A 24,464-nucleotide genomic window follows, 5' to 3' on the forward strand; every position below is an offset into this window, starting at 1 on the left:
AGAGCAAGTGGAAGGGAGGGGAGGAGATAGAGAGAAACATCTATGTGAGAGAGAAATTGAGCTCCAACCAAGGTATGCAACCTTGACCAGAATCGAACTTGGGACCCTTCAGTCCTCAGGCCAACACTCTATCCAGTGAGCCAAACCAACTAGGGCTATAATCAATCTCTTATTAGAATCTGAAATTTCCTGAACTATATAAGAGTATGCAATGAAGGTCTGGGGAAAGGGCGGGAGGAGGAAGGGTCAATGGGGAAAAGAAGAGGGGTACATCTGTAGTACTTTCAACAAAAGATAATAAAAACATAAAAAGAGTTTTATGCACCACAATAAAACCCTTCCTTACACATGATTCTTTCATTTCAAAGTATTCTATTAAGAATGCAATCAATTGAAATATTGACAGAAGTCTAACAACTCACTGCCTAAATGTTATTTGTTTGTATAAGAGTCTTGATAAATATATACAATGAGATTTTTAGCAACACAAATATTTAAGAATTTTTATAATAACAGAAATGGGACCAGCATGTATTTGCTCTTATTAAATAAAAATTTTGGGATATAGGGTGTGAGAAAGCAATTTCTGGTTGCAAAGATTAATTTATCTTGATTCTTGAACTTATAACTTCCAAATAATTCTTTTACTGTGCCCCTACAATTAATATTACTAAATCAAAAGCATTGTTTATAGACAAATTCAATTCCCCAATAATTCTCTCATTTAAAAAAAAATATTAGTCAAGGTCACAATATATTCTATACAACCATTCAATGCATTTATTACTTTGTAATTTTTATAGTAATAATTATAGCTGGACTATTAGTTCATGAGGGGAGAAAAAGATTCCTCCCGTAATCACAGGTAATCAAATTTCTGTTAAATGAATGGAAAAGGAGTATTACAAATAGAGCAAATCCTATTTCCTCCAACTAACATTCAAAAATCACTGTCTTGCTCTAACCAGTTTGGCTCAGTGGATAGAGTGTTGGTCTGCGGACTGAAGGGTCCCGGGTTCAATTCCAGCCAAGGTCATGTACCTTGGTTTTGGGCACATCCCCAGTAGGTGGTGTGCAGGAGGCAGCTGATCAATGTTTCTCAATGTTTCTCTCTCATCGATGTTTCTAACTCTCTATCCCTCTCCCTTCCTCTCTGTAAAAAATCAATAAAATATATATTTTTTTTAAAATCAGTCTTACCCTGTTAAACTTCAAATTTCTTTTAAAAATTATCCTCAGTAAAAGCACAGATATATCAGTCACTATAACTTAAAATGTAGAAGATAGCATATTAAGATAAATGCACAATATATTAAGCACCATACTTCAGTATAATGACTAAAAATAATATTCTTTAATGCAATACAAATTCTAGAATTACATACTCTGCAAAAGAATAAAGGATCTTAGTATTTTTTAATTCTATAGTTTTAAGGGAGAAAAATACTCCTTGGTCAGGTGATAGAATTTAAACCAATCAGAATTCAATCCAATCCCACAATTAACACTTGAATAACAATGTGGCTGGACTGCTTTAGAAGAAGCTCTGATACCAAGTACCTATAAAAGGAAGTCAGAATTTACTGGATTCTATTTCTAGCATCTGTTCTCTCTTTAGTTTAGTAATTTCATGTCTGTCTCCAGCCCAGTTAATCACAAACTAGTTTAGTGCCATTCAGGCTATGAAAAACAGGAAGGATGATTTCTGTATTCCATATATTATCAACAAATAGCTTCTTTTTAAAAACATTATTCCAGACAATAGTGGAATGAGATTACAAAACACAGAATCATGAGAACCACTGTAATTTTAGCCTAAAAGATCATTCAAAGGAAATGCAAAAATGCTTCCTACTTAAGTGACTCTGAAAATGTTATAACAACTACTTCAATTATGGCTCATCTCTTTCAGTTAAAATTATAACCATGAAATGCAAATTACAATAAATGAAAACACTTGAATAAATAATAAAATACTCACTGCCCACTGTCCTAGTAAATTAACTAAAAAGTTGCCACTGAATCGAACAGACAGCATCTGGGAAATAACATAGAGGTTTGACACCAACGCTGACTGAAGAATAATGGGGATGTTCGAGGTGTAGAAGAGCTTGATGGGGTAGCTGCTGTATTGTCCTCGATACCGAGCTGACTTGATGGGCAAGTCAACACGAAATCCCTACAAAGTGAAAATTCAGAGTAAGAGGAACTGTACATCCTATATAATAAAAGCATAATATGTAAATTGTCCCCTCAACCGGGAATTCGACTGCTCACTATGACGTATGCTGACCACCAGGGGGCAGTAAGGAACATGGTGGGTATCGGTGATGCAGTGCTGGTAGCAGGCAGCAGTAGAGGCACTGCCAGCCCCGATGGGCCCCAATGAGAGTGGGACACAGAGGGATGGTGGAGCAAGTGAACTGGTGGCACCAGGCCAACACAGGTGTAAGCAGAGCCCGATCGCCCCACCAATCACCCCACAGATGGCGACCAGCGGCGGTGGTGGAGGCGGGGCCGCCACCTGGCTCCCAGGCGCTGAGGGAGTCAGGCAGGGTCCCGACTGCCCTGCCAATCGCTATGCAGACAGCAAGCAGCACTTCGATTGCTGGCTAGGCCTAGGGAGCACACCTGTCCACAAATTTCGTGCACCGGGACTCTAGTATCATATAAACAATACAGAAAGCCAAACCAGGAACAGTAGGAAGTATGAAAAGATAATGAAAATAAAACTTAACCCTTCCACACAAAGGCATGCAAACAGAAATTCCTTTCTATTTCATTTTCATTCTACTTTGTTATTTACACCTCTGTTTCTAAAGAAAGGAATTATTTGCTTGACTAGATTTTGAAACATTGACTTATTAGAAACTAACATTTCAAATAAAAATCCACATCCCACTTACTTCAGAAAGAAAGTATACTTACCTGAAAATATATAACAACAGCAAACACAAAAACAGTAGCAATGAGGTTCATGAGATTGGGCAAGTTCTGACGGTAGAAAGCCTCCCTTAAAGCTCGGACTTTGTCGGTCCTGGTGGCCAGTAAATGAAAGAGAGCTATGACTGCACCCTCAAACTCAGTACCTGATAAACCAAGAGAAAAATTAACTGTAGATGCCAAAGTTATCCCAAAGGTCAAAACAAATAACCTTGAAACTACAGTACTCAGCAAAAAATATGAGTGAAAATAATTCATCAGTATTTGTGATATAGCCATATGTGGAGCTTCTAAAATATTTTGATCATTGAGGCAAAATGTATGTTTTTTAACATAAATTTGAAGTTTCTCAAGAGAAGTTTCTTGATGGAAACAACCAAAGTAGAGTAAGCCAAAAAAATATTTCATTCATAATGCTTTGCTTCTCCTTTACTTTCAAGAAGGAAAGAGTACTGCGGTAAGGGGAGGGGTGGCAGCAGCAAAGCAGAGTAGAGGTCAGATTCAAAAGATATATGTTACTCTACCAAGCTTGCCTTTAAGTTCATTTTACCAGGAACATTAATAAACCATTGTTGCTATTTTCTTAAGGCTGGGATTAGTTTAGATGTTAACCCTTACAAATCTAGGATGGCATTTTGAGAGAAGTGGAAATGCGTAAGGGGAAAAAGAGTAGAAATATTTCAAAATTTAGGTGCAAATACCAAGCCAAGTAGAATAGCAGCAAAAGTATTAGTGCTCTCTGATGATACAAAGAATAACAGTTTTTTCATCTGAAAAATCCTAATCCACTACCTTTTGATCCCCCTAGCAATGCTGAAATTGGTCAAATTCATGAGTTCTGCAGCAATGGCTTAAGCAAATAAAAATTTTCAAATGCTTGGGACCACTGAAATTTGAATAAGCAGAGGCTAAAATGTAGATATTCTTTTTGAAGTAATATTTCAGACTCCACAAATCTCTGCTAATAATTTTGAATAATTAGCATCAATTGTCCGCTGGAACAGTAAACCCAGATATCTACAGGCATGTACTGCTCCATTACGTGTTACTTTTCAACACACATCCAGCAACACTCGTGCAGTCGCAGTCACTGCGTGATGTACCTCTGCCAGTGTTAATAGTAGTGGGACTAAAGGCCTTCCAGACAATGGTTTCACAGATGTTGGTGGCAATAAAGAGGGAAATACCAGACCCCAGGCCGTAACCCTTTCTGTAGCAGCTCATCTAACAGCAGCACAATCAAACCAGCAACAAACAACTGTGGGGAAAGAAATGCAAGTAAGCGGAAGCAAGAAACAACTCAAAAAAGGGGAAGACAAGCACCAGTGACTACTTTCAAAGTATGGGCATGTCTAACACATTCAAACCTAATGATTACAATATCACTATTATGATTCTGCATCTTTTAACCCACTTTGATTTAATCAGAAGCTAATCCTGAAAATCAGATGATTAGAAACATTGCTATATTGTATAGCAGCCATTTCAACTTTAAAATAGATGTTACCATCAGAACAGTTTCCCTTACAATAAGGGAAATAAGGCTTATTCCCTTAAATAAGACTTATTGAAAAGCACACTATAAAACAAAAATGTTCACAGTTGTAGAATTTATGACAGCAAGAAACTGAGTACATCCCAGATATCTCCAAGCAAGTGAAAGGCCAAATGAATTATGGTGTAACAAGATGCAATTGCACACTGCCATGAAAGGAAAAGTATGTGAACTATGTTGATACGTTTTTTAATTATATATAATATTGTATATATTGTGTACTTATTATATATCTATGGAAAAAGTAAAAAGGTGAAGCACAAATTAATACATACACAGATTATAACAATGTAAAAATGCATTCTATACATATAGTGACAAAGATTGAATGTAAATTTCAAGATAGTTAAGAGTTCATAGGTTCCTAAGTTCGTAACTTTTTTTAAAAAATGAAAGCATGCTAACTTTAATTTATGTGAAAATGGAAATTCTTAATTTTCCTCTTGGATAAGACATTTCTATAAAAGTGTATACCAATTAAAAATAAGCCCTAGAGCCTGGCCAGTGTGGCTCACTTGGTTAAGCATCATCACAAGCTCCAGGAGGTCACCGGTTCAATTCCAGGTCAGGGTACATGCCCGGGTTGGGGCTTGATCCCCAGTAGAGGGCATGCAGGAGGCAGCCAATGGATGTTTCTCTTTCATTGATGTTTCTTACTCTCTCCCTCTCCCTGAAATCAATAAAAACATATTTTAGAAATAATAATAATAAGCCCTAGACTTAAAAGTGACCTTGACCTGCACTTCAGTAACCTGATCAATCAAGGAAGAAAATACACTTCTATACCCTCCCACCCCCGTCTCATGCCTGTCCCCACTATAAAGACACCCTCTTACAGAAGCTAAGGAAATGTCACTTCTGTGAAGCATCTCTGAAGCATCTCCCATCATTACTTACGCAGTTCCCTAATATCCCCATTAGAAGAGAGAGCAAACTACAGTACACTATATTAAGCATGCTTACCTTACACAGGGCTTATTTATTTTCCTTAACTGTCATTTCAATGGTTGTACAGAGCCTAACTTGTCTATTGACAATCTTTTAGTTTAACTTTCAATGGACTGGAAAAATAGTACAATTCTCAAAACTTCTAAGTGAGCTCATGAATCCTTTACTTTTGACATTTTGACAAGATAAAAGAAGTTAGGATTTATTACTGAGATTTTATTTTTACCACAATTATGTAATAAATACTCCCAATCACACAGAAACCCAACCCTGTGCAAAGAATAAGAGCTGTCCACAAACTAACAGCCAATCAAAAGCATTATCATGGGCTTCTGACTAAATGACTGATTGAATAACCTGTCCAGAATCACATGGACAACTCTGAATCAACTGTAATTCAAACCACCTGTTCAGACCAATGTTCATCAGTTTATAGAATGATTTGTGTATATCCTATGAAAATAAAAACTCATTTTTCTAACTGGAGAAAGGCATTATAGAAAAACCTAAATGAGAAATGGTTTCTATAATTAAAGAAGTAAGATAAAAGATGGTAAAAAGCATACATGCCCGAGAGGAATTAGACACCAGGAAGTTAGAGCATCTCACTGACTAAAACGGTGATAAGAACTGAATACTAACTGAATGCCTTTGTAGATGTACAATCAATATGAATCTCTAAAGCAGGCATAAAACTAACACTGTACATTTCAACCATACAGATGCATTCACGCATAAACAACTCAGTTTGACAAAATAATACTTATCTTTACAATGTGCCATGCATACTGATAGTTTCAATTCTTTTTTAATTTTAATCAAGACATATTTAGATTTCAAAACTCACTAATTGAAAGACACTGACCATGTGAATGAAACAAGAATAATTAAGTTGAGAAGTATCTTATATAAGAACATGCAAACAGTTTTTAAAACCTATGTTTCTAGGTAGAAACACATTGATCCAATCATATCTCTTCAAGGTACCCACACATTTTCTTTTTTGAAAAAAAATATATTTTATTGATTTTTTACAGAGAGGAAGGGAAAGGGATAAAGAGCTAGAAACATCAATGAGAGAGAAACATCGATCAGCTGCCTCCTGCACAATCCCTACTGGAGATGTGCCCGTAGCCAAGGTACATGCCCTTGACTGGAATCGAACCTGGGACCCTTGAGTCCGCAGGCCGATGCTCTATCCACTGAGCCAAACCAGTCAGAGCCCCACACATTTTCAATGTTAGCAATGCCTTAAAAAGAAGCAAATAGGTCATTACCCACTGATGATAAGTAAACATGACATATTCTCTATACTTAACACTAGAAGAATTTACCATAACACAAATATCTGTGCACCAGAATTTATGTAACAAATATATATGCACTGAATTTGTTTTATTCCTAGAACATAATTATTCCTGGATTTGTAATACTGATAAAAAATTAAAATAGCTTAATTCCATTTAATATCAATTTAAATCTGTAACTAACACTTTAAGAAGTCTATACTTTATCTAACTAACCCAGAACTGCTCAGCTGAGGTTCTGTAAAAGTCTAAATCTAACCTTAGTAAAACACTAGAAAAATTTTACTGATGCACAATGTTAAGAGCTAGATGCCAATTCTGGGTATCTTTTAAGAATCAGGATTATTCTAAACTATGGGTTACGTAAAGCAAATGCTAAAAAATAAAATAAATATAAATCAACAATTAGTATATCAATATCCTCAACAATGCCAAAAGCATATGAAGAAATTTTAAGCACTGAAATATTAAATTCAGTTTTCAGACCTTATCTTTCTATCCATTCCAACTTTTCTTCCTCCAATTCCCAAAGGCTATAAATTTGCCAATCAAGTGTTTTTTAAATGGAGAAATAATGACAAAGTTATTCTTTAAAGAAATGTACTTTATACCAAATAGAAACACACAGGGGCTCAGAAAACTACCAAAGACTCTGATTAAAAATTCCTCCCCCGCCCTAACCGGTTTGGCTCAGTGGATAGAGCGTCGGCCTGCGGACTGAAAGGTCCCAGGTTCTATTCCAGTCAAGGTCATGTACCTTGGTTGCGGGCACATCCCAGTAGGAGGTGTGCAGGAGGCAGCTGATCAATGTTTCTCTCTCATCGATGTTTCTAACTCTCTATTCTCTCTCCCTTCCTCTCTGTTAAAAAAAAAAAAAATCAATAAAATATATTTTAAAAAAAAATTCCTCCCCTTGTGCCTGGACAGTGTGGCTTGGTGATTGAGCTTCAACCCAGGAACCAAGAGGTCACTGGTTCAATTCCCAGTCAGGGGGACATGCCCAGGTTGCGGGCTCTATTCCCCGTAGAGGGCATGCAGGAGGCAGCCCATATCTCATGTGTCTCTGTCATTGACATTTCTTTCTCTTTTTTAAAAATATTTTTGTATTGATTTCAGAGAGAAAGGGAGAGGGAGACAGAAACATCAATGATGAGAGAGAATCACTGATCGGCTTCTTCCTGCACACCCCTATGGGGATTGAGCCCACAACCCAGGCATGTGCCCTTGACCGGAATTGAATCCAGGACCCTTCAGTCCATAGTCCAACACTCTATCCACTGAGCCAAACCAGCTACAGCATGTCACTGATGTTTCTATCTATCTCTGGAAATAAAAACATATTTTTTTAAATTCCTCCCCTTGTCAAAAGACAAAAAACGCCCTCCCTACTTGTTGTTGTTTGTTTGTTTTAAGCAACTAAGAACAACCTAAATTTATTAGCTCATAGTTCTGTAGGTCAGAAGCTTGAGCAAGCTCAACTGGGTTCTTTGCTTTGTCTCCCGACGTTGACATGAAAGCATTAGTTAGCCAAGGCTCTTAGCTAGATGGTCTAGGGAAAAATCCAAGTCAAGCTCATTCAGAATGAGGTCAAAATCCAGTTCCTTGTGGATTGTAGGTCTGAAGTATACCCGTTTTCTTCCTGTCATCCAAGGACTACTATATTCCCAGAAGCCACCTGCATTCTTCTTCATGTAGCCTCTTCCATCTTCATGGCAGAAGGGCAAGTCTTTCTCAAGCTTTAAATCTGACTTCCTCTTCTGCTCCATCCCTATTGTTACTGATGCCAATAAATACCTGAACAATCTCTCTCCTTGTTCTGAATCATGCTAACTAAACAATTATCTTATTATGATCTTCCTAAATAAAAAAGAATTATTAAAAAAAAAATGATCAACCATGCCAGTCTGAGATGGTCATATTTTTTAATACAAATATTTGTAAACTAGTATTTTGATTTTATTTACAACTATTTTTCTAACCTTGATTCTTTTGACCATTAGAAAAACTTTCCTGAATTAATCCTAATTTCACAGAGTGAGCAAGAAGAGGCATTTCCAAGATAAGCAGAACTCTAGATGCCCAGTGTTTAATTTAAACAAACTTCTTTTCAAAAGTCAATAAATAACTATATATTTTAAGTACAATCCATTTGAGCAACTTCTCTAAATGATTTTTAAGGATTGTACATTACAGAAATATCTACCAAACTTTACACACTTTAAGATACTTAGTGGAGGATTAAATTAATGTTGGCCTTCAAAAATTCCATTCCAAAGCATCCATTTTAAAAATTCTTAGAATACATGTATGAGTATTTATAAAGTATTTCACTGATCCAAAGATATTAAACTATGATACAACTTATTACAAAAAAAATTGATTCTCTACTTATAAAAAGTTATTTTAGATTTAGATATAGATGTTTATCACCTAGCTTGCTCTTTCTGTGTCTTTGTGTACACACAATAACTTTTCATTTCAATAACAAATCACAGCAATTTTGGAATACATTTTAAAAAGCAATTAAAGTAAAAAATATCAAAAATTGACGTGATGACATGAACAGCTATAATCAAGTTGACACCCATGTAGGAAAAGACAAACTATCAGAACTGCCACCTGGCTGAGTGCAACTGTAAGACACTATCACAACTGTAAGAAAACATCCTGATTTCAGAGACATCACAATGTGAAAAATGTGCATATTAGAATCAATGAAATAGAGTTGATCCATAATTCAATATATTATGCAGCTATAAGGCTATCAGAATTTTAAATTTTCACATCAACATGATACATGTCACTTCAATTATCAAAATATTCTATAATTCAAAAGTAAGAAAATGAATATTTTCAACCACCTAAAGACTTGTTAGAAAAAAGGGATGAAACTATTTTGTTATCTGCATATAAAAAATGGGATTTCTCACCTGAATAATGATAAGGAGGCAGATTCCAGCACCCATTTCAGCAGGATCCCCATACATGCCTGTCATGACATATACAATGGCTTGCCCAATGGTAATGATCATACCAAATACTGACAAAAATTGAGGAAAAAAGAGTACATGTTACAACCACAGACAGAAAAGACTATAGAAAAAAAAAATCTTTACCACAAAATTTCCAAATTTGAAATTTAATTTTATTAATGCTCACGTTTTTGGGCTCCATTAAATAAAGCTCTGTCTTTGGGTGTATCTCCAACTTCAATGATTTTGGCTCTGCTAACAACTGCATAATCAAACCAGATGTTACAATTGGGGAGATACCCAATTCCATTAAAGTTCCTGTAAAGGAAGGGGAAAGAAGTAAATACTATACACAATGCAGATTACTTTAGAAGTGTCCCAGTCCTTAATTACACCTATGGAAATATATGCTTAAATGTTAACAAGCAAATTTTCATTTCTTAAACATTAAATTACTAAAAAAAACCCTCTATTAACACAACCTTGCAACAATCTATTAAATAAAAATTACTATAAATACAAATTTCTATAAATTCTAAACTTAAAATGTTAAAGAAATCTGTTGAAACAAATCTTCCAAGATTTCTGTCCAAATTATTATTTTTAGAATGTATGCTAAACATTTCATTTTATTTTTTAAGACATTTTTATTGATTTCAGAGAGGAAGGGGGAGAGAGAGATAGAAACATCAATGATGAGAGAGAATCATTGATCAGCTGCCTCCTGCATGCCCCCTACTAGGGATAGAGCCTGCAACCCGGGCATGTGCCCTTGACCGGAATCAAATCCAAAACCCTTCTTTCCACAGGCCAACACTCTATCCACTGAGACAAACTCGATAGGGCTAAACATTTTATTTTAATGCAAATTAAAAATTACAGCCCTGATCAGCCTGGACCACAGGGTTGGGGTTCCATTCCCAGTCAAGGGCACATACCTTGGTTGCAGGTTCCCAAGCCCCAGCAGGGTGTGTTCAGGAGGCAACCAACCAATGTGTTTCTTTCACATAGGTGTTTCTTTCTTTCTTTCTTTCTCTCTCTCTCTCTCTCTCTCTCTCTCTCTCTCTCTCTACTCCCGCTCTCCCTTCAATCTCTTTCTCCCCGCTCCCTCCTTTCCACTCTCTCTAGAAATCAATGGAAAAAATATCCTCAGGTGAGGATCTAAAAAAAATTATATATCAAGCCCCAAAATTACACACCAAGCTAAAAAAAAAAATAGATACTTAAAAAGATTTCTGACTCTGCCCAGCTGTGTCAACCTATGAACCAGGTCATGATTTGATTCTTGGTCAGGGCACATGCCTGGGTTGTGGGTTCGATCCCCAATAGGAGGCTAGGCAGGAGGCAGCTGATAAATGATTCTTTCTCATCACTGATGTTTCTCTTTCTAAAATCAATAAAAATATTAAAGAAAAGATTTATGACTCTGATGCAATATCTAAAATTACATATAACATTATCTAAAACTACATTGTAGAATATCTAGTGGCATGAAAAATGATCTTGACACAGTGCACTGGGGGAAAAAAACACAAATATATAGAAAAAAAAGAAAAAAAAAAAAGAAAAAGCTCTAGACAGTGATAATCACTCCATTCTCTGTGTACTTCAATACTCTGTAACATAGTTCTAAAATTAGAATAAACACATGGTTCTATAATTATTTACATACTAGAGGCCCAGTGCACAAATTTGTGCACGGGTGGGGTCCCTCGGCCTGGCCAGTGATCAGGGCTGATTGGACTGGCCAGCTGAGGAGAGGGACTGCGGGAGGTTGGCCAGCCGCGGAAAGTTGGCTGTGGGAGCACACTGACCACCATGCTTTTATTATGTGACTAGGCTTTCATATATATACTAGAGGCCTGGTGCACAAATTTGTGCATGGGTGGGGTCCTTCAGCCCAGCCAGCCCGGGAGGTTGGCCGGCTGCCGGCCGCAGGAGGTTGGCTGTGGGAGCGCACTGACAATCAGGGGGCAGCTCTTGCGTTGAGCGTCTTCCGCTGGTGGTCAGTGCATGTCCTAGTGACCAGTTGTTCAGTCATAACGGTTGCTTAGGCTTTTATATATACAGATAGATAGACTAGAGGCCCGGTGCACGAAATTCATGCACTGATCACCAATGGGCAGCTCCTGCATTGAGCATCTGTCCCCTGGTGGTCAGTGCGCGGACACAGCAACCGGTCGTTCCACTGTTTAGTCATATTAGCCTTTTATCATATAGGATTGGTCTCTTCTCCCAGGCAATGTTTCTTTTATCATATCCTCCCACTCCTTGTAAACTCAAAAAACATTTTCCACAATTTCAGATCTATTTGATGTTAGTAGTATGGAGGCAAAAGAAAAAAAGTACATACCTCTGTTGGATGCAAGAATAACTCTCATCCAGTAGAAAGGATCTGCAGAATCTGATGACATGATTCCAAATAGTGGTATCTATAATATAACAGAAAACATTTTATAAAAGTGTATTATATAAATTGACCTTATTTTGTAACTCATCACTTAATGTTTGCAATACTTTTTAAAAATATATTTTTATTGATTTCAGAGAGAGAGGGAGAGTAAGAGAGAGAGATAGAAACATCAAAGATGAGAATCACTGATTGGCTACTTCCTGCACACCCCCTATTGGGTATCAAGGCCCACAACCTGGGCATGTACCCTGACTGGGGAATCAAACCATGACCTCCTGGTTCATAGCTCAATGCTCAACCACCAAGCCACACCAGCTGGGCAGCAATCTACACTAATAAAAGAGAAACATGGTAATTAGCGTACGACCGCTACCCTTCCCATTGGCTAATCAGCATATCCTTATGCAAATTAACTGTCAGCCAAGATGGTGGCCGGCAGCCATGCACTGAAGCGAACAGGGAGGCTTGCTTGCTCCAGTGATGGCGAACTCCAACGTTCCCCGCACTTGCCAGCCTATCAGCTGCAACTCTAAGCAACTATGTTGCAAATATAGAAGCTAAACAAAACCCCAGAAACCGGCTTTCAGTCAGCCGGGCTTCAGCCAGCCGGACTGCAACATTGTATCAATGTTTTCAGCAGCAAGGCCTCAGAGCTAAAGCTGGCCCAGGATAAAAAAAAAAAAAGAAAAAAAGGAGCAGTTGGGAGCTTCAGTCACCCGCCAGCCGGAAAACAGCCCTCAGCCCCTCAGCCAGGCTGGCCAGGCACCCCAGTGGGGACCCCCACCCTGATCCAGGACACCCATCAGGGCAAACCAGCCAGCCCCCACCCGTGCACCAGGCCTCTATCCTATATAGTAAAAGGGTAATATGCCTCCCAGCACTGGGATCAGCATGACAGGGGGCAGCACCCAAACCCCCGATCGCCCTGCGGCTCTGTGACAGGGGGCGGGGCCACAACCTCCCTATCCGCCCTGCTCTGTTCGTGACAGGGGAAGGCGCCCCAACCCCTTGATCAGCCCTGCTCTGTGCCTGATAGGGGGGAGCTCCCCAATCCCCTGATCGCTCTGCGGCTGTGTGTGTGACAGGGGGGAGCTCCCCAATCCCCTGATCGCCCTGCAGCTCTGTGTGTAACAGGGTGCGGGGCCCCAACCCTGATCGGCCCTGCTCTGTCTGTGACAGGGTGCAGCGCCCCAACCCCCTGATCGGCCCTGCTCTGTGGGTGATAGAGGGCGGCGCCCCAACCCCCCTCCACGGGCCTTGCTCTGTGTGTGACGGGGGAGAGCCATAACCTTCCCATTGGCCCTGCCCTGAGTGTGACAGGGTGCAGCGCCCAACCTCCTGATCCGCCCTGCTCTGTGTGTGACAGGGGGCGGTGCCCTAACTCCCCTATCGGCCCTACTCTGTGAGTGACAGGGGGGAGCTCCTCAACCCCCTGATCGGCCCTGCTCTGTGCATGACAGGGGGGAGCTCCTTAACCCCCTGATGGGTGCTGCTCTGTGCGTGACGGGGGAGCTTCCCAACCCCCGATCGACCCTGCTCTGTGTGTGACAGGGTACGGAGCCCCAACCCCCTGATGGGCCCTGCTCTGTGAGTGACAGGGGGCAGCACCCCAACCCCCTGATTGGCCCTGCTCTGTGAGTGACAGGGGGCAGCACCCCAACCCCCTGATTGGCCCTGCTCTGTGAGTGACAGGGTGCAGCGCTCCAACCCCGATCCGCCCTGCTCTGTGCGTGACAGGGGGGTGGGCGCCGCAACCTCCCCATCGACCCTGCCTTGAGTGTGACAGGGGGGCGGTGCCCCAACCCCCCAATCGGCCCTACCCTGAGTGTGACTGAAGGTGGCATCGCAACCTCCCGATCCGCCCTGCTCTGTGCATGACAGGGGGCGGCGCCCCAAATCCCCAATCGGCCCTGCTCTGAGCCTGACCAGGCTGCACCTAGGGATTGGGCCTGCCCTCTGCCACCCGGAGCGGGCCTAAGCCAGCAGGTCGTTATCTCCCGAGGGGTCCCAGACTGCGAGAGGGCACATGCCGGGCTGGGGGACCCCCCCTTCCCCCCACCCCCGAGTGCACAAATTTTTGTGCACCGGGCCTCTAGTAAGAATATAAAAAGCTAAGGAAAACAAAATCCATAAAGCAGCCAAACAAGAAAAGGGATGATAAATCTGAAACAATGGTGGTCATGGGGGGGAGAAAATAGCAGACAGTGGAGGAGCAGAGAGACTCAGAACAAAGCTGCTCCAACCATCATAAAGGGAAGGCAATAGAAGCTTTAGAATTCCCAATACATTTCAACTCCAGCCTGGAGAAGAGCAGGCTGCACAGATATCTTTTTGCCTCCTTTGACTAGGAGGGCAGTAGAAACAGCTAAAAAGAAATGATGAGAGAAGTGGGCCTTGGGGCTTTCTCTTTCTGACAGGACTGACGATGATAGACCCATACCTACTTGGGAATTGGGCAATGATCTAAAGTTGGGAATGGAACAGAGAGAGCCCTGCTCAGTCACATGGAGAGAATCCTCACAAAACACGGACAAAAATTTGAGGAGAGAGGACAGAGCCAGGCAGCATTTACTGCACTCACTTCAGCTTATCACACCTTCCACCATTCCCTGGAATAAAGAAACAGGGTAGAAAAGTAAACACCAAACCCTGAAATTGTGGCTGAAAGGGAAATAAGCTGTTTGAGGTTCGAAAGAAAGAGAATCAAGAAATCACCACACTGAGCAGAACTGCCTAAACAGGAGAAAGTCAAAAAGATACAGCTTGGCCCAGCCAGCGTGGCTCAGTGGTTGGTTAAAATCGACCTATGAACCATGAGATCACGGTTCGATTCCTGGTCAAAGCACATGCCCAGGTTGCAGGCTCGTACCGAATAGAACGAGCATACAGGAAGCAGCCAATGATTCTCTCTCATCAATGATGTTTCTCTCTCCCTCTCTCCTCCTCTCTGAAATCAATAAAATAAAAAAATAAAAAACAATAGAGCTTGGCAACTATGTAAACATATTATGGAAAGAAAAATAAAGTAACATAAAATGCATAAATGTACTGCATGAAACAGTCATGGAAAATGTAACACTGTACTTAAAATACTTATAATTTAGCCCTTTACAGAAAAATGTTTGCTGACCTCTGGATTAGAAAATTCACTACTATCAAGATGGTATTTCTCTCAAAATTGATCTATAAATTCAATGCAATACAAATCATAACCCCAGCAGTCTTTTTTATAGAAACTGATAAGGTGATTCTAAAAGCTATATGGAAATATGAAGAACCTAGAATTCTGAAAAAGAAGAACAAAGCTGAAGGACTATTATGACCGGATTATAGTACTTAGTATCAAGCTGCAGTAAACAAAATAGTGTGGCTACTGTAAAAATAGACATAAGTCAATAGTACAGAACAGACAGTACAGAAATAGATCCATCTGTATACGGTTAATTGATTTTCAACAAAGATGAAAATCAATACATCAGAAAAAGGATAGCCTTTTCAACAACTGGCTATCCATTCAGAAAAAAAAGTGAACCCAAACCTTACCTCATGTGATACACAAAAATTAACCAAAACATACAAGCTAAAACTATAAGATATTTAGAAGAATACAAGAGAAAAATCTTGATGACCTTAGAAGAGGCAAGAATTTCTTAGCTAGGAAACAAAAACCATGAGCCATCAAAGAAAAAGATAACCTAAACATCATCAAAATTAAAAACTTCTGCTCTTCAAAAGATATTAAGAAAATGAAAAGGCAAGCCACTGACTAGCAGAAAATATTCACAATATATATATCTGACAAAGGACTTGTATACAAAATATATTAAAAATGTATATCATTCAATAAGGGGACAATAATCCAATTTTTTCAAGTGGGCAAGAAACTCAAAAAGAATAAATAGATAATTTACGTGAAAATATCCTTGGATTAACAAAAAAAAACTTCTATGTATTTCGATAGCTTTACAAAAGACAAACAAGTACCCAATAAGTACACAAGAAAGTTCCTCAATATTATTAGGGAAATGCAAATTACAACTTCAGTATCTTTTATCAGGGCAACACAAATTAAAACCACATCCATTGGAAGGGCTAATTTAAAATGCTTAACAACAGCAAGAATAGGCAAAGATGCAAAGCAACTGGAACTCCTATACCTGGCTGGTAAGAATATAAAAATGGGAGTGGAGGGGTGACCACTTGGAAAAGAATTTGACAGTTTCTTACAAAGTTGAACATATATTTACCATACAATCCAGCAATTCTGTTCCCAGGTATTCATCCAAGAGAAATGTAAGCATGTCCACAAATGGTCTTGTTCATGAATATTTACAGAAAGTTATTTGCTATGACCAAAATGTGGAAACAACCCAAATGTCCAAGTGACTAGATGAACGAGTTGTGATACAGACATACAGAACATCACTAACAAATAAAAAGGGATATATCACTGCTATACCAACAACATGAATGAATCTCAAAAAGCTGATGATGAAGTTAGCTACTAAGAATTAATACTGTATGATAACATTTATATCAAACTCTAGAAAAGATTAATCAAATTACAGGAACAGAAAACAGACCAGTGGTTGCCTGAGACTGGAGGTGAGGTAAGGCTTTTTGAGACAGGTTGCAGGGAACTTTCTGGAGTGATAGAAATGTTCTACGTCGACTGAGGTACTAAGTATGTGGGTGTATGTTTGCCAAAGCTTTTCAAAATGTACACTTTAAAAAATGGGTGTATTTTACCATACATAAATTATAACTTCATAAATCTGATTTTTTTTTAAAGAGAGGGAAGGGGAATTTCCAAGATGTTTGAAGTATATGATAAGGATATGGATGATTATGCTTTTTTTCTTTGCACTTTTTTGCATTTTTAAAAAGTTCTCTCTCCCTGACCACCCAAATCAATTTTAAACTAAGTATGATAAAATAATAATCAAATTGTTTTGCTCTTCAAAAAAAATATATATTTGGCCCTAGCCCAGTGGTTGTCAAACTCATTAGTCAACAGAGCCAAATATCAACAGTACTGGCCGAAAACCGACTTCTGCGCATGGGCCACGAAGTTTCAATCGCACTGTATGTGCACACCCGCACGTGGTATTTTGTGGAAGAGCCACACTCAAGGGGCCAAAGAGCCGCATGTGGCTCGCGAGCTATAGTTTGTCGACCACGGCCCTAGCCGATTTGGCTCAGTGGATAGAGCATTGGCCTGCAGACCAAAGGGTCCCAGGTTCAATTCCAGTCAAGGGCACGTACCTCAGTTGCAAGATCCTCCCTGGCCTGGGCTCTGGTCAGGACGCATGAAGGAGACAACCAATCAATGTGTTTCTCTCACATCGATATTTCTATCTTTCCCTCTCTCTTCCACTCTCTCTAAAAAATCAATGGAAAAATATCCTTGGGTGAGGATTAAAATAAATATAAATATATAAATACTAGAGGCCCAATGCACAAAAATTCATGCAAGAGTAGGCCTTCTTTCCCCCAGCTGCCAGCACCGGCTTCCCTCTGGCACCCAGGACCCGGGCTCCTTCCCTCCTCCGGCCACCCACAGGCACCCAGGACCCGGGCTCCTTCCCTCCTCTGGCCACCCGCAGGCACCTGGGACCTGGGCTGCTTCCCTCCTCCAGCCACCCTCAGGCACTGAGGACCCAGCCTGGCTTCCCTTGGGCATCCCACAGGCACCTGGGACCCGGGCTGATTTCCCCTCTGGCCCCGGCTTTGTCAGAAAGGGCGTCCGGTCTAATTAGCATATTACCTTTCTATTATTATAGATTATTATTATAGGTAATATATAAAGCCATATATATATATATATATATATATATATATATATGCGCATACACACACACACACACACACACACACACACACACGATTTTTCCTCTAATTATTTTACTGCTTCTTAATACAATTTTTAAAAACATCTTCTGCCCTAGCTGGGTGGTGGTTCAGTGGTTGGAGCATCCGCCCGAGCACCAAAGGATCTCAGGTTTGATTCCAGATCAAGACACATACCGGGTTGCAGGTTCAATTCCCTGCCACCAGGGGTGGGGAGGGGGGGCAAGTACAGGAGACAACCAATCAATGTGTCTCTCTCTCTCTCTAAAATTAGTCAATGGAAAAAATATCCTTGGGTGAGGATTAACAAAAAAAACTTGTATGTATTTCAATAGCTTTTCAAAATCCTCAAAAAGTTTTCACCTAAATTATTTCTCTAAATCCTCACAACAACCCTGTGACATGGACAGGTCATATATTTCATGAACTTCATCTCTGAAGAAAAAATTTTTAAAGCATCACTGAATTTTATTAATTTATAAACACAGGATATCCCTGGGATTCTAAAATTTGGCATTTTGGGATTTTTAAATTAATACATGCTATCTACAACATGATAAAAGGCAAACAAAATGGAAAGAATATATATGTCTAATATATAAGTCAAAGGTTTAACACTTTCATATTTAAAACCTGTCATAAATCAGTAAGAAAAAAATCTCAAGGGAAAAATGGGTAACTGAAAACTAAGAGGGAAAAAAAGAGAAAATGTTCAAACCCACTAATAAACCAAAAGAAATACAGAGTGAGACAAGACAACCATTTTCACTATCAACTCATTAAAAAAAAAAATGCTCAAAATCATTCAGTATATTTTTTATCTAAAATAAGTTCTTCAGAACCTAACCAACCAAACCCTTAGAACAAGAGTATACACATTTATTTAATAGTATAGTTACATACCTGACAACATACTAAGAAAATGAAGAGAGTTATAGCAGTCCATAGTACCTTCTCTCTAAACTGGATCTAACAACAAAAGATAAAGAATAGTCAATAAAAAACAAGAAAAAGCAAATATATAGCAAAAACCCCTATTAAAGCATAGCCAACATTCCCCATCATGACATGCTATTTTTAAGTCTTAAAATACTCTCACCCGAGTTAGCAGCAGCTAAAGCAAACAACTGAACTTCTCAAACATAAAGTTTATTTTTTTAACCATAATTTTATTTTTTCAAGAATAATTTAAATACAGGTAGTCCCCATCACATTATACCATGTTAACTAAAACTGAAAATGATGCAAAGCAAGACACAATCCAATATGCATGCATTTCAGTTATTCTAGTATTGTGCAAAGCTAGGACCCCGTGTAATATTATATGAACATCTATTTTTATAACCTCAAAGCAATGAAAAAGGAATATACTTCTAAATAAAAAAGTTTAACAAAAGTTTTACTTATCTCCTTTTATGTCCCTATGCCTGTTATTTTCATGAGAAATCGAAATTACAGAAGAGGAATGCCTGGGAACTGGCCAGTTTGGGATTAACAATATTTCTGGAATTGAAATACCCTATCTCCAAAAGCAGGCAATGATGGAAGAACAATTTGATGAAGTCACAATATCTTCCGAATGCATTCCTGTGATTTCTCTTTGCATTAAATGAATTAAAAAAATGGAAGGTATATACTTGCAAGTTTTAATTCATTTATGTAAAACAGCTGTACTTATCAAAACAGATAAGGCCATTCATAGAATGGCAGTGAATCATACCACCAGCAAGCACAGCACATACCTCATACTACAGGAATTATAAAGATCATTACAGACAGGGAAACATTATATCTTACCTAACACACAGGCCAAAAAAAAAACACTTGGTTTGGAAATGTTAGAACTTAAAGAACAATTATTTTTGAAACCACAAGATAAACTATCTAAACAGGTCTGTACTAGTTCTATTCACTTCATGCCTCTTGCAAGGAGGAGGAGCAGGCAATATTTTTCCAAGTACAACAACACTAGGGTTAGGGAAAATAAATCAATCTTGCTAGTTTAGCAGAGTAAGTCCTTCAGTTACCTTCTATATTACTAAAATATTATACTTACTTTCCTTTCAGGTTTCTGAATTTCTGGTAGAACCGCACAGAAAGGTTTGATAACTTCTAAAAATTTGACTGTGGGAGAAAAAAAAGAATACATGTTCCTATTACATAGTTTTAAAAATATATATTATCTTTTTACAGAATCAAATGCAAATGTTCTCCAACTTGTAATGGCAATCCCTCCCATTCCCCACTCCCAAAATTAATCATAATGCTCTCCATTTCAAATATAGAAAGGAAGAGAAATAATTCTAGAGTAAAAAAAAATCCAAAAGGTTTAAGGGCTCAGTCTGTAAAATCCTGATTTTGCTTCCTCATGATTGTATCCAACCCTTTTATATATAAAGAAATAATTCAATGAGTACAACTACATAAAAAAAAAAAAAGCAAATGCAGCTTACTGTGGTACCCACAACACAATGCTTTCAAGAAGAAAATAAGAGACATCAGAGGAGGGAAAGTGCAACAGGAAATGAGCTGAAACTGCAGATATGATTTATTTAAACTGAAAGATGATGCAAAGAGTGAGCAAGATCATGGAATCATCTTTATACATAACTTCTACTTCATTTCATTAACTCATTATTTATTGCTTGGTTGCTTTCCCACATAACGATCTGAGTACTTGCTTATGTACAATAAACAGCCCAGAGAATGACAATTACATTTCACCAGACAGTATTGTTTTCCCAGATTTATCTATCCTATATAATAAAAGCCTAATATGCAAATTGTCCCCTTGACCAGGAGTTTGACCAGAGGGTGGGGCCAGCCAGCCAACTGCTCTCAGCCCCTCCCACTTTCCGGCCCCACCCTGGCCGGTGGCAGCAGCAGGCAGCCATGGGAAGGGAGGCCCCAGCCGGCAGCAAGCAGTCACTAGGGACCCTACCCGTGCACAAATTTCATGCACTGGGCCTCTAGTATATCCACACTAATAAAAGAGAAAGATGCAAATTGACCTTACCTTCATGATGCCCACCAGGCAATCAGGAGTATGCAAATTAACCCAACAAAGATGGCGGGTTAATTTGCATTCGCATGTGCCAAATGGCCAGGGGCGGGGTGGGACGACACAGGCGTTCTGCACCATCCCAGCCGCTCCAGGCCTCTGTGCAGCATAGGAAGGCGGAAAGGCGGCTCCAGCCCGAGCAAAGGCGGTGCTGGTAGCCAGGGAAAGGAAGGCCCATTCTTTCATGAATCTTCATGCATCGAGCCTCTAGTATATATGCCTAAGTGGCCGTCTGACTATTCAACCATCTGACCAGTAGCTATGACGCACTGACCACCATGGGCAGACACTCAACGCAGGAGCTGCTGAGCTGCGGTGATTTGGCAGCTGCGGTTCTAGGGTGACGCACCCAGAACCAGAGAGGAGGGAGCCCAATTCTGGGGTGCATCACCCGAGAACCGCACTCTCCCAACCCAGAACTCCTCGGGGGAGGTTGGAGAGCCGGTTTCAGCCAGATCCCTGCAGACCAGGCCGAGGGACTCGACCCCACCAGTGCACGAATCCGTGCACCGGGTCTCTAGTAATATTATAAGATAAACCAAGGTTTTTTAAGGAGAGACACCATCTTCTGGCATGACTGAAGTCAAGCCCTGCCAAAAAACTGGAGGATGAAGTTCAGTCTTGGCCAGCGTCTGCAATGTGCAGAAACACAAAAGGCCTCAACTAGTTATGATCATCTTCCCCCTACACACACTGCATTCTGTACTAGTATCATGAAATTGTTTTAAAACTGACAATTACACTTCAGCAGTTGGCCAAAATCTATCTTGTTTTATAAAACCTCTCGAAAGGATGGCACTCACAGACTTATTTGATAGAATTCTGAAATTCTCATGGGCAGATGTTTGTAACCCATACCATTTGGGACTATCTGAACCGTGAAAGTGTTCATCTCTGGTGCAAAACCAATAGCCACTACCTCAGGAAACTGCCTAGAACCCCTCCCTTTCCCATCCCACCTCCATCCAAGCCACCCTCCCAGACTTGTTGACCTTTCATGAGCACTTCTGCATTCACGGCCAATGCTTTTGTATGCCACATGTCCACTCCTGAGCTGCAGAATTTTACCCATTCTGCTGTAAATTAAAGGACAGGGTCTCCTCTACTTCCTTCCTAGCTTCTCCGAACAGTCCACTAGTTGGGCAATGGGCCCACTGCTTGGACGTGCAGTTACCCATTCATCCTAAAAACATCGAACACCTATGTAATGCATGTGATGGTGAGCGTTTACGGAGGGGCTGAAAAGATCCCCATAATACAAAGGCCTTGTCCTTAAGGCTTAAACCTTATACACAGAGTGAGCTTTCAGTAAACGCCTCGGAATGACTGAAATTAAAATTTTAAGGAAAACGCGATGCTCCCAACGTACTCATTGCTTCCCCTAAAATACGTGACATGCATCACTTTTCTAAAATTAAACAAGTCAGGGAGCTTTATTCATCACAACTAACATGTCAAGGAGGGGTGATTGGGCAATAAAAATGAGCTCTTTCAGCTCCTGAAAAATTCAAAGTTGTCCAGGTTTCGCCGGGCTCTCTGCCCGCCCCAAACACCAGCAGCCCCCCCGCGCCGGCCTCCGCGCCTGGCCGCCTGGAGCGCACACAGGGGCCCGGCGGGTCCCCGGCCCCCGCGGCCCCGGCAAGGCCTCGCCAAGGTTGCAGGAGCCTCAGTGGAGGCCTCCCGCCCACGCGCTACGCAGCGGCCCGCGCCTCCCCGGCCGGCGGGCTGGACACCCGAGCGGGCGCAGCCCCACCGCCCGCAGCCAGCGCCCCGGGCCCTGGGCGAGGGCCCCGCTCCGGACCGCCCGGCGAGCCCGGCCGCGCCGCCTCTACTCACTGCCCATGGCGGCGGCTGGGCGGCCCACCGGGCACGGCGGCTCGGCGCGGTCTCCTCCCGGTCTCCGGGCTGGGCCTCTGCGCCGCTGCCGACGCGGTCTGGCGGCTGCGCGCAGACTCCGCCTCGGGTCACGTGGCCCGCGTGCGGCTCGCGTAGCCCCGCCCCCTGGGGCCGGGCCCTGGGCGCCAGCGCCGACGTCCTCCTGCTGTGCGCGTGCGGCGCCGGGACCCCGAGCCTCGGGAGCCCGCGGTAGCTCGGACCTTTCCTCTGCGAGCACGTGTCCGAGCTCGGCGTCGAGCGGGTGTGGTTCCCGTGACAGCCACGAGGGGGCAGGTCAGGGCCCGGTGCCAGGAGCACAGGCCGGTTCGTACCTGAGACCTGGACCTGGGCCGCCCCGAGAGCCAGCGTGGCCCCAATAGCCTTTTTAATGTGCTCCCATCCTCCCTGGGAAGTTTTCAAAAAGTTGTGACACTTTATAAAATTAATATCTTGTGAAATCCCACTGTGTACTGCGTGGGCTCCTTCGGCTTCTCCAAAATGGAAGGATCAGGATTTTGCCCCCGGACTAGCTTTTTATCCCTCCTTGGACAGCATGGTGAAACAGGAAGCGTACAGGGTTTAGAAATTAGCCAACCCGCTCCCATTTTAATCCCTTCGCTACTTAATGGCTTCGGGCAATTAACCTTTCTGAGCTGCATGGGTAAAATAAGGATGATGACCACATCCTGCAGGTGTGAAATTAAGCTAAGATGGACACATAGAAGGTCTCATGTATTTTCCAAACTCAACCCCTGCAGTGTAACTTCTCTAACATGTGCTGAAACAAGTTATTTCAAGCTTCACTAATGGCCTGTCATTGTTACTGAGGGCGGTCTGGCCCCAGGGCGGGTCTGCCTGGCCTAAGGGCAGAGTGTGGGTTCTGTGTAGGATTTCACAACAGGAGTGTAGGTGATCTTGAGAGCATGTTTATTAAAGCCGGGGACAGTGAAACAAAGAAAGACCTTAAGGTAGGGGAAGCCACAGGAGACAGTCAGGGAAGGGGGCCTTGGAGATGGGTTCAGGTCCAGCTGCTACCCTGGTTGCAAGGCTCCTGGGTCCTTTAGAATTTGGGAGGTGCATGCCTCTTGTAGGAAATAGGCCTCTGTGATCCATCTCCAGCTTAGGCAACTTTTAATGGAATGGGCTACTGACTTTCCCCCGGGGTGAACAGAATGGAGGGAGGGAAAGAGATATAAGAACCAAGAACTGTAGATGTGAGTCAGCCTCATGGTAGAAACACCCACCCCCCAGGTGCCCGCCCCAACAATACGGGGGGAGGGGGGGCGGAGACAACTAGAAAAGGCCTCAGCCCATTTTTTTCAATGGCCCAATGGGAGACAATAAGCCCTAGGCGACCTATGAGGAAACTATTAATCCATAGTACTCAGCCAATGAGGAACCAGAGGAGGGACTCTTGTACTTTGGCTACTCCATGTGTGCCTGTACAACCAGAGGCCCGCTCTAGAGCATGAATTTAAGGTCTCGTTTTCGCCATACTTCTGTCTCCAAATCCATTATTTGAATTCAGACAGGTGAGCAT

General features: G+C 41.3%; 1 protein-coding gene across 1 annotated transcript in view; it reads right to left on the bottom strand.

The window, feature by feature from the left end:
• Window positions 1–23,007, bottom strand: part of SEC61A2 (Sec61 translocon alpha 2 subunit) — a 27,625-nt gene extending 4,618 nt beyond the window's left edge. Inside the window, 11 exon segments of the mRNA XM_006098213.3 lie at window positions 1,982–2,179; window positions 2,929–3,089; window positions 4,047–4,152; window positions 4,154–4,201; window positions 9,684–9,793; window positions 9,913–9,978; window positions 9,981–10,043; window positions 12,079–12,157; window positions 18,892–18,957; window positions 20,045–20,112; window positions 22,886–23,007. Coding sequence (XP_006098275.1) covers window positions 1,982–2,179; window positions 2,929–3,089; window positions 4,047–4,152; window positions 4,154–4,201; window positions 9,684–9,793; window positions 9,913–9,978; window positions 9,981–10,043; window positions 12,079–12,157; window positions 18,892–18,957; window positions 20,045–20,112; window positions 22,886–22,892 — 972 coding nt within the window. The 5' untranslated portion in view covers window positions 22,893–23,007.
• Between the last annotated feature and the right edge of the window lie 1,457 nt (window positions 23,008–24,464).

The sequence above is a fragment of the Myotis lucifugus genome, unplaced genomic scaffold (assembly GCF_000147115.1).
Source record: "Myotis lucifugus unplaced genomic scaffold, Myoluc2.0 scaffold_223, whole genome shotgun sequence".
NCBI lineage: Eukaryota > Metazoa > Chordata > Mammalia > Chiroptera > Vespertilionidae > Myotis > Myotis lucifugus.